The sequence below is a fragment of the Carya illinoinensis genome, chromosome 11, assembly GCF_018687715.1.
Source record: "Carya illinoinensis cultivar Pawnee chromosome 11, C.illinoinensisPawnee_v1, whole genome shotgun sequence".
Lineage (NCBI taxonomy): Eukaryota > Viridiplantae > Streptophyta > Magnoliopsida > Fagales > Juglandaceae > Carya > Carya illinoinensis.
The window spans coordinates 40,632,998-40,644,811 of record NC_056762.1 but is presented as its reverse complement, the minus strand read 5'-3'; the positions used below and the strand labels follow the sequence as shown (position 1 = coordinate 40,644,811).

At 33.3% G+C, this 11,814-nt stretch overlaps 1 protein-coding gene across 1 annotated transcript; it reads left to right on the top strand.

Annotated features, from left to right (window-relative positions):
• Positions 1 to 1,357: 1,357 nt before the first annotated feature.
• Positions 1,358 to 11,515, top strand: LOC122280611 (sodium/calcium exchanger NCL-like). The gene is made up of 7 exons (XM_043091580.1): positions 1,358 to 1,982; positions 4,610 to 4,795; positions 6,489 to 6,670; positions 9,599 to 9,744; positions 9,864 to 10,182; positions 10,269 to 10,577; positions 11,040 to 11,515. The coding sequence occupies exons 1-7, from the start codon at positions 1,574 to 1,576 to the stop codon at positions 11,286 to 11,288; spliced, it is 1,800 nt and encodes a 599-aa protein (XP_042947514.1). The 5' UTR covers positions 1,358 to 1,573; the 3' UTR covers positions 11,289 to 11,515.
• The last annotated feature ends 299 nt before the right edge of the window (positions 11,516 to 11,814 follow it).

Genomic DNA, 11,814 nt, shown 5'->3' with positions numbered 1-11,814 from the left:
ATAAAATAAAAAATAAAAAAAATAAAAAATAATATTTTAATATATAAAATATATAATATACGATGATATATAATATTCCTCTTCCTCTTTTAGAATAGGTTCAGTGTAGGATTTCAAAGGTCAATGACAGATAGATCCACGTTCAATTTCAAAGATCAACTAAACATGAATTTCAGTGCCGCTAACAGGCAAAGAGAGAGAGAGAGATAAAGGCGATAGAAGAGACAATCACGCCGAATTTCGACGGCCTCGATTTGCGATGGAGATGGAATTGATGAGAGAGCAATGTGGACAAAGAGAGCGATGACAAAGAGAGCGATAGGGCCACAGAGAGGGAAATGGAGTCGGAGGGCAGAGAGAGAGAGAGAGTGACAGGATGAGAGAGGAAAAGGAACTCTAAAGGCAACTACATCAGATGGGAGGGAGAGGAAAGGAAAACGGACTTTGTAATTTGCATGTGGGTATACGGTAAGTATCAAAATCATGATTTGTCACTCTTTCGTTGGGGGTGTAAAACTCATGAAGACACCACGTCCTATTCGAAGATTTTCTCAAAAGAGTTTTCTTGGGATGGAAATATGTGAATATTTTTTGTAAATATTTTTTATTTTATTACAAAATATATGTTATTAAGAAATAATAGAATTCATATAAATATTTGTAATTATAATATATCGTTTTAAAATTGAATAAGATTACTTAATTATTCATATTTTAAAAATATTTTTAATAATTTTTCTTTCAGTATGAAATTCCCAAACTCATTTACATAAATAGGACATCCAAAATTGAAAAACGATAAAGATGTACTCTTTCTATTTTTATTTTTATTTTTATAAAAACAGGAATTTTATTTCAATAATCAATCAATACAAATCTTTTTTTTAATTCAATACATTTCCTATAATGATATGAGAACCCTCTTCAATCAAAACATGTTCTTCTTCATAAGTAAAACCCAACTTTGCAAGTCGAGGGGCTACATGACCATTTCCTCTGTGAGTAAATTGAACTAATCCCTCTTAAGAAGCATCTTATATCATCTATAACTTGTCCATACCATGACTAATTATCATCCTCACCATTGATGGCCCTAATAACCCCTTGACCATTTCCTTTAAAGATAACATTTCTAAAATCCAGATCTACACATAGCTTGATCCATTGCTCTTTACAGAGCATTATCTTGTTTATTTTCACAATTATTCTCACAATCCCCTTCAGTACTATCTGTAACAAGATTGAAACTTTTCCTAACGGTAAGAAATGATCAGTTTCTCTGGTTGACCACTTTTGCATTGGGTTAGATACACCGGACCACACATACATCATTTGATTCTGTAGTCTGTACAGCTCCAAAATGTATGGACCCCGTACTACTCTTCTAGTTGGAAGATAGGACATGTAGTAGTAGATGAAGTTGTTTGTATTGGTTGGGAGACTCTCATGTTCAGGGGCAAATAACGGTTTACAGATTCAAAAGCATAGACTTTCATGCTCACTCTCACATGTCTAACTGATCAACACTCCCCCAAAATCCTCACCCCCCGCCTAAAACCCGTCTTCTAAGTCTATGGCTATGTCCAAGCATCTAACCCTCTCCTTCCTCTCGATCCTCTTCTTGATCTTATGCGATTTTTCTTATGGCCGCTTCATCACCCACCGTACGTACTTCTCTTTATCTTCTGATCTAGTTTCCGATGGGGTCCTGCAGCTCAGTGGACCGCCCTGCCTCGCTCTCAACCGGTCCTCTTCCTTCTCTGCCGAGTCCACTTGCGAGCAGACCTACGGGTTCTTGCCGTGCACCACCACCATCCTTGGAAATATCTTCCTCATCGTCGTCTATGGCTACCTCATGTTCCTCTCCGCCACCTATTTGTCCAATGGCAGCGAGCTCTTGTTGGAGATTCTTGGCCCCGGAGTTGTCGGCGGTTTGTTCCTTCCAATCCTCGGCGCCCTTCCGGATGCCATGCTGATTCTCGGTGAGCACTTTTATTCACTTCTCAGTTTTTCTCTATTTATTTTGTGGAAAAATTGTAATTTGGATCTATTTTTTCTTTTTGATTCTTTGGTTTGTTTGTGTGTTGGCGAATGAAAATTTTAAAACTTGGAAGTTAATGTGAACATGTCGAGTTTCTTTCTTTCTTCCAAGTTCCAGTACCCCTTTTAGAGTTTCTCAGCGACTAAAAATATATGAACATGTCGAGTTTCTTTCTTTCTTCCAAGTTCCAGTACCCCTTTTAGAGTTTCTCAGCGACTAAAAATATATATAAGATAGACTGACCATAAGAAATTAAAAATAAAAAATAGAATTTTGGAAACTAATTTCTTATAAGTCTTTTATTAAAAAAAAAGAAAAGAAAAGAATACTCTTGCTGCGGTCTGTGAAATTATCTTTTAAATTCTCTGATTCAGTTTGCTTCCACCCTCCTGCTTCTACCTCCACAGTAGTATTGAGTCCAAACCTAACAGTTCCTGGGCCCAAACCTAACAGTATTGAGGGTCATTTTCCTTTAATTAATTTATGGTTACGTTGAGACGTCTCACCTCAACTTTTGGGCCCAGATTCCGTATCGAGATTTCATTTAAGTTCTTTTACCCATTTCAGTGGATAATATTGATACAGGTGTGAAATCGTATTAACGGATCGTGTTTGTATCGTATTAAAATATATATATTATATTATATAAATTAATCTTAATCTGAGCTGTTAAACTTATCGTGTCAAAATTTCAAACTCTAACACGACCTATTAACATAACGTATTTTGTCAATTCGTTTTGACCTATTAGTGAATATTACTAAATAGATTAACATGACACAATACGATCTGTTTCAAATTGTTTATATAAATGAGTTAAATAAGTCTGAAATTAACCTGTTTGACCTGATTAAATTTAACATAATTTTCTATAAATGTTAAAATCATAATATCTATTAAAATTATAAACTAACTACAAGTCTAAAATTATAATCTAAACAATAAAAATATCAAAATTAAAATTTTAACAATTTTACTTTTAGGTAAAAGGGTATAATTATAAATTTATCTTTCTTAACGTGTCATAACGAGTTGACATATTATCAACCTGTTAAGTAATCGTGTCTTAACAGGTCAAACTGTTTTGATCCGAACATGTTAAGACTAAACCTTAACTCATTATTATTATTTCGTATTCATATTGCGTTAATAGATCGTATAACATATTATCACTTCTATTAGTACATTTAAATAGGTTGATGGCAACGATTTTGATTTTGAGTTTTGACCATCCTTTGCATTGGGATAAGAGTAAGGGTGGGTTTGATTACGAGATGAGGTTTCAAATAAAAGACGGGGATGATAATACACCACTAACCTATTTATAATTTATAAATAATTTTAAATATAATAATAATTTTTTATTATATTTAAACATATCAAATTATCAATAAAGTCAAAATAAAATTTAAAATAATATTATTCTTTTACATAATTGTATACAAGCTGTTAATAAAAAGTAAATTTATCATTTTTCAAAAGACAGTGCTACTCCCACGGAGGGAGTCCACCGAAACCTCACCGAACAGTAAAATTTTTTTTCATCTTTGATTTGTTTTTTTTTTCAAATATATTTTTAAATACATTAAATATTTTTAAAAATAAAAATAAAAATCAGTAACTCCTTAAAAAATATTTACTTAACTATTCAGTAAATAAAAAATAAAAAATAAAAAACCCACTGTCGGTGGCCAGGTGGCCACCACCTTATATGGGAGAAGCAATTCCCTTAAATAAAAGATCAAAATTACATACAATATTATTAAAATATTATTTTTAATATTATTATTATTTTAAAATTTTAAAAAATTAAATTATTTATTGTATTTTGTACAAAAATTTAAAAAAATTATAATGATAAGATATGATAAAATATTTTTCAAATCCAAACTGAGCGCAAGACAGAGAAAGTATCGGCCGCAATACGAATTGAGTAACGAGGGATTCGGTAGTAGAGATGGTGAGCAAATAGGATGTAGGAAATTCTAAAAGTTTGCACACTGGTTGCGGACTAATAAACAATGCTCTATATATTATAATGTGCTATTAATTTGTTTTCCTATTGGGTTTCATTAAAAAGGCTTAACAAACGCTTAATATGGAACTTATTGGATAATTTGAAAGAACTAGGAAGTTAATTTGCTACCGAGTTTTGGTAGCAGTAAGACGTTTGAAGTTTTCCTGACTGCTTTTTATCCTTTAAATTAAAATAAAAAATGATGATATTCATTTAACCATTAATTTGCTTATTATCATTTTTTTAACATAAAGCTGAATCCATGTAATTGCACAGCTAGCTCACTGCTTAGGGTGTGAGCTAAACCTCAAACTTCTCCAAAATTTGTTAATTTTAATTTGAATGTATACGCTCACCTTGTTTGGTTCATTGTGCTCAAAAGGTCTGACCGGTTACTGATTAGTGTTCTTATCATCTTACATAAACTTGACCCTGTTATCTCTCTCTCTCTCTCTCTTACTGGATTTTATCTGTCCGAGTCATTGAGAATTCCACACTTTTCGGTTGATTTTCTAATGCTTCTTAATTATAATCTCCTACCCTGTGTATAGTATCCGGTCTTTCAGGAAGCACAGCAACTGCTCAAAGTCAAGTTTCTGTTGGTATGGGCTTGCTAGCTGGTTCAACTATTATGCTTCTTACAATCATATGGGGAACATGCGTTATTGTTGGCAAGTGCGATCTCGTTGATTCAGTTGCACAAGATGCAAAAGATACAAAAGGGTTTAACTTGACTGGTATGTATGTCCTTCGGGCTTTTTTTTTTTCTCTTCAACAAATAAGATTTTTTTTTAAAAGAGGCCAATATAAATATACAGAACATATACAAGAGTAACAATACTTATGCATGAGTGTCTAAAGATACAATAAATCATGTGTGTTCATGCCATTAAAGTCTATTATGAAATAAGGTATAAAGAAAAAAGGATCTGATCGCTTTCATTGTCCATTCATGATCAAATTCTGACCATTTCTCGCTATCCATATGCACCGCCATAAACAAATAGGTATGTCCTTGGATTTTTTTTATTAGTTGTCAATTATGAAAATCAAAGATTTTCCATTGTCCCTGATCTGTAACTGTATTAATAATGATATGTAGTAGACGTGCACAAAATTATGCCATCCATTGAACTTTGTTGCATTGTGAATGTGGTAAATATTTTCAAAATAATTAATTATATATTATATTTAATAATAATATTTTTGAGTTTAATTTGAAAGTTATGAATTATTTTGGAAATAGACGAATAAAGCAAAGTTTATAAGCTATTGCTTAATTGCTTATGGTTATAATAAATTGGGTCCTAAGCCAGTCATTGGCTTAGTTGTATTGATAGCTTTCCTTAACCCAAAGGACAAAGATTCGTACCACCCTAGACAAGAAATGAGATTTAGGTCTTATTTGTTTTCATAAATAAGATGAATTAATATTAAAATTAAAAGTTAAATAAAATATTTTTAAAATATAATTTTTAATATTATTTTTATTTTAAAATTTTAAAATATTAAATTATTTATTTTATTTTGTATAAAAATTTGAAAAATTTGTAATGATTAAATGAGTTAAAGAATGTTTATGAAAACAAATAGGCCTTAATCTTTTATTGAAAGGATGGCCCCTCCACACGGGCCTGAGCGACTAGCCCAATAGCCAGCCCGATCGGTGAGTGCAGCCCAAGGCATTTGGCAAATAGGTGGGCTGCAAATAAAATACAAAAAGGGCACTGCTTGGGACTCAAACTTGGGCAAGCCGGATGGAGTGAAGCAACGTGACTATTGGACTGTGTCCAACAATTGTGTCTTTTGGTACCAGGCATAATAAATATACTCGTTTGTATCAAATTACATAAAAATGAAAAGTTACAACTTTTAATTCCCATCCTTTGCCCTATATAAATAGACATATTGACTTACGAATTGAAAAAACACAAAACCAACAAAAGGTAATTTCGAAATTCTCTCTCTCAAAAAGTTTTCATTTCTTCAAAAACTTGTTAGGATTTATTTATTCTGCATAGTACAGATTTCTAATTCTTTAGTTGAATAGCAAAATCTGAAGATATTCGGAATCTAATCTCGTGTGTGTATAACGCAATTAGACAAACATATTTGTTTTAGACTTCATTGTATCTTGGGAGTAAATTTACTTGTAACCCACATGCATATTGGTATTGGTAGAGGCGGATATTGTTTTAAGAAAAGTGACATTATGGCGTGCATTTAAGCAAACTTTTCTCACTATATTTTGTTTTGCATCCCCTTTTGCACTAACAGTGAACTTGTGAGAGTTATGAATATATGGATGGTTAAGTATTTCCTAAACATCTGAATCGTTTGTTTATGTTTCCTTTAGAGTTGCTGATCTGTAACTGTAGGATTAAACGTGTTACATGGATTCCCGACCCAATAAAATCCCTATGGTTGCAGAATCGGGTGTTAGTACTGATATCTGGACTAGCTATGCTGCAAGGGTTATGGTTGTTTCTGTCATCCCATTTCTAATCGTTCAAATACCACAAGTTCTCAGTTCAACGTCGGGGAGGCACTTGGCAGTCTTGATTGCACTTATTGTCTCTCTCCTACTGTTGATTTCCTATTGTCTTTATCAAGTAAGTGCGATATCTATGCCATAATTATACTTTCTGTACAGTTTCATTGGCCATCCTTTTCTAAATTTTCCGTTCTCCTGTGGATCGTATTGAATGGCTATGTTAAATAGCATTTGTTCTAAACTTTTCTATCCGTACATCTTCTGTCATTTCCTTCGATACTTGTGATCAATGTGACAATGTTCATGGCCGGTAATCTCCATCACGATTAGCATTTTTTTGGGGAAGAGATTAGGAAGTGTAACTTTTAAGGAAGGGGTGCACGAAGGTAGTCCTCACAAAAGTTGTTTGAGATTCAGAGGATGCTTAGGGAATTTATCAAATGAGACAAGAATTTAAAGAATAGTAGTAAGATAGTTTGTAAATAGTAATGAAATAGTCTGAGTTAAATATTTATTAAGTTTTAAGAAAAGAGAGAGAAAAAGTTGATTAAAAGTTATTATATGGTTAATATATTGTCAGAATATAATTTTTATTTTGATATTTGAAAATGTTGAATTATTTTTTGTGTTTTGTATAAAAGTTTGGAAAAATTATAATGATTAGTTTGGAAAAGTTGTAATGATTAGTTTGGAAATGCTGTAATGATTAGTTTGAAAATATCTGTATTTGAATGATGTTTGAGAAAAAAATGAGATAAGATACTAGGTGATAAAAATTATTTCTAAACAATCCCTTAGCATGTAGGAAGTTGAGCGATACGCATCATAGGGAGGGGAAGGAAGGTGACTAAGGGCTTGTTTGGAAATACGAATCATCTCATATGATCTTATCTTATAATTTCTCATAATTTCTTTTCCAAACATTACTCAAACAAAAATAATTTTTAATTTCAAATATATAACTTTATTATCTAATCATTTTACTTAATTATTCCAGCTTTATCAAATTTTTAAAAAAATAGTAATACAATTTTTTTTAATTTAAAAATAAAAATTATATTTTAATAATATTTTTATTCAATTTTTCTTACTCATTTCTCAAAACTCAATAAAACATCTTAACTCAATCAATTTCACTATTATTCACAAACCATTTTACTATTATTAACAAAATTCTAATCTCATCTCATTATCCAAACATGCCCCTAATTCACTTGCTCTCTTATTAGCTGCTTCTCAAGTGAGGCAAAATGGGTCTACCAAGCCTCTATGAACAAGGGAGCCTTGTGTCGAATTGTCATCGAATTGAAGCATGGGGAGCCATGGTGTTCTAATAAGGTGAGTGAGGCTTATGTAGTGGGGCTATGAAAGCATATAAGAAGGGGTTGAGATACATATGCAAGAAATATCTGTTTTATTGTGGGTAACAGATTGAAGGTCAAATTTTGGCATAATGTATGGTGGAGTGATAGGGCACTCAATGAAGTTTATCAACAAGTTTATGGCTTAATAAGAATGAAAGAAGTCTCGATTGCAGATCTATTAATCATCTCCAATGGTATTCCTCAATGGAATGCTACATTCCTCAAAGATGCACAAGATTAAAAAATTGATGTTTTTTCGGCATTCTTTGAACTTGTATACTCCATCTTTTGTCGAGGGGAGTTGAAGATAAGATCTTTTGGTACTCTCTAAAAAAGGGATATACATAGTACACTCTTTCTACCAAATCATGACCACACACAACACAAATCCCTTTTCATGGAAGAGCATTTGGAAGATAAAGGCACCTCAAAAGGTATCATTTTTAGTACGGACAGTTTCTTTGGAAAAGATTCTCACTCTAGACAACTTGAGGAAATGTCGAATTATAGTCATGGATTGGTATTGTATGTGCAAGAATAATGGAGAGTCCATTGACCATCTACTATTTCATTGTAAGATTGTCATGACTTTGTGGAATGAAGTCTTTGCTCTGTTGAGACTAGCTTGAGTGATGTTGAGAAGGGTAAGTGACCTCTTAGCTTCTTGGAGAGGCATTTGGGGCAGTTCTAAAATTGCATGAATATGGAAGATGATCCCAATATGGCAATGGTGGTGCGTTTGGAGGATTAGGAATAAAAGAAGTTTTGAAGACATTTAAAAATAAAAACTGCTTTTGGGCTCCAATTTCTCTTATGGACCCGATAAACAACCAAAGTACTTGTCCATGCTCACATGTTAAAAACTGCTGGTTTTCCACTTAATACATGGTTGAAGTCAGGTTAGGGGATGGCAAGAGTTTTAGTCCGGGGTTTTAGAAGGGAAGTGAACTATGACCCCTTAAGAAGCTTGACAACACCAAAGCATTGAGCTACTTTTTTGGTTTGACAAAAACTTGTATACTTAATATGCATAACCTGTTGAATGCTTGGTGCGGCTTTAATGACTTAAATTTTTAGATTCACACCAGCATCCCGCATAAGAATAAGATCAGAAGAATCCCACGTAAATACCATGTATTTAGGTTTGATCCTACTCTATATAAAATCTGATTTAGATTTTGACCTCACAGTATGCAAGTGATGAAATTTAATTTTCCACCAAGAAATTTTGATAAGCGTCCCGAAGCACATCTCAAATGAAGTACTCGTGACGTAGTTTTAAGTACTTCATTATCCACCATCCTTAGCTCCTCTTTAGAGACTGGGCTCGGTGCACATTGGGCCCTAAGGTTTTCTATTTTTTTGCCTTGTTCACCGTTGCCAAGGAAATTTGAAGGTGAGGAAGAGTCCATTCAGCATAATCTCAAGAGTTTTGTTATATACAAATATAGTTATGCACTAATCTGTATATCAATACTGATTTATTCATACTTAAAATTTAAATTAACACTGTTTTCAATAAAATCTAATTTTTGACTAATCACATCACATTGGTGCACATATTAGTACACAATTATGCTTGCAACTATATTTTTTCTAATCTCAAACTCGCTCCTTTTGCATATATACAGTGAATTGATAGCATTGGTTGTTGGAAGGATAACATGGAAAACGTTTTGCAGGTTCTTCAACCTTGGATCCAGAGGAGGAAAATAGCTTATGTGATGCACAAGCGTGTTATATTAGGACTTCTAACGGATCTAAGAAAACGGACGATGGATAGGCTGCTCAAGGATAATGGTGAACCTGATGAGGAAGGCATTAAAAAGTAAGTGTTTTTTTTTTTTTTTTTTTTTAAATCTTCATTTTGTTACAATGTGTGACAGTTTTTTCCCCATTACAAAGTCTTTCTTGGTATTTGCTGATTTCTGTTCAATATCATGACAGGTTGTTTTCTGTAGTAGACACAGATTGCGATAAAAAAATTTCACATAATGAATTGAGAGCATTGATTGTTGGAATTCGGTTTGAAGAGATTGACATGAATAAGGATGATGTTGTAGATAAATTAATGAGAGATTTTGATACATTGCAAGATGATCACATTGACCAAACAGAGTTTGTCAATTGCGTTTCTAAATGGCTGAAGAGGGCAACGCGTATACGGACTGCCTCTGGTGATCCTGGTTCTCGCACGCCTAGGTTTTTAAATGCCTCTGGTGATCCTGGCTCTCGCACGCTTAGGTTTTTAGATGCCTTTTACCAGGTAACTAAGTTGAGCTGTATTGTGTTCAATCGTGATTTTCATATCAAACAAGATGCTTGACTTATTTGGAAACTCATTTATTATAGGACACATATAGAGAGCATGATTTGTTGGATGTGGGTGATGAAAGCGATGAAGAAATTACGGATGCTGGGGGTTCCAGGTGGACATCTATCAAAGCAGTGCTATTGTTGTTGCTGGGAACTGTCATTGCTGCCGCATTTGCTGACCCCTTGGTAGATGCTGTTGATAACTTTTCTGATGCCACCGGTATTCCTGCTTTCTTCATCTCCTTCATCGTGCTGCCTTTGGCTACCAACTCTAGCGAAGCTGTGACATCAATAATATTTGCTCGTCGTAAAAAACGTCAAACTGCCTCATTGACATTTTCTGAGGTTTGTTTCTTATCCCCCACTCTTCATATCAGCTTGTTCTATGGGGTGGAATGCCGGATAAATTACAGAAGTTTCAAGATATATATACCAAATAGTTTTTCTGGTGTCTTAGCTAAGGGAAATGCTGGTTGTCCCGAGGATGGGTCCCGATACTTAAAAAAAAAAAATAGTAATTTAAAAAGTGTATTTTAACGATGTTGTTATTTTTTTTTAAAATATTTAAAGATATAAAATAAATGTATATAAAAAAAAAAAAAAAGTCATTTAGCATTCTCGGTTGAATTCGTCGAGCTATGGTGTACCACGACTCCTTAGCTAAAGGAAAACAATCAGCCAAAATATGGATGTCAATGTCATTCATAATTGATAGGTAGAATTACAACTCAGATATTTTGCATCTCTTGTACCTCGATTGATTTGAAGTGATTGATTATAATTCATATATTTTGTTGGTGCATGCAGCTATATGGGGCAGCAACAATGAATAATGTCCTCTGCCTCTCAGTGTTCTTAGCCCTTGTTTACATTAGGGGATTGACATGGGATTTCTCATCTGAAGTGCTGGTTATTATTATTGTCTGCGTTGTGGTGGGTTGCTTTGCCAGTGTCCGCACCCATTTCCCTCTTTGGACAGCTCTTGTAGCTTTCCTACTTTACCCATTCTCCCTTGTCCTGATCTATGTTCTTGACTATGTTTTGGGTTGGTCATAAATTCATGGATCGCTGCACAAAATTTTGATTGGAGGATATACTCCATTTCCTGTACTTAGAACGGAGGTTGTTTCTTTTTAATAAGATGTTATTGATTATTTTGTAATACATTTAAGTGTCTTGGCTTATATGTAAACTTTTTTGAGAGCAGCCACAGTGTGTGTAATTTTGTAGATGCATAACTATATTCCTTTCAAAGTCTGGTATATTTTCTATTTATTATATTTTTTCTTTGCCTTTGGCTGTTGTTGATATATCGCTGAAGAACAAAATCTTTAGTTCTGCTGGTGGCTATTGTTAATCTCCATTACTTCTTTACCATCTAACTTTTTATGAAAATGGGTATAGCAGAGTGTGATTGAAGTATTTCAATTTACAGCTCAGAAATTGCTCAGGAACATTTGAATGATTGCAACACCAGAAAACAAAATCAGAAATTTAAAAACTGTCTTGTAACTTTCTTTGAAAGAGCCAATTTGCGTAAGGTTGCTTAAATATGTACCTGAAACTTGGGATCGGAGGTTTT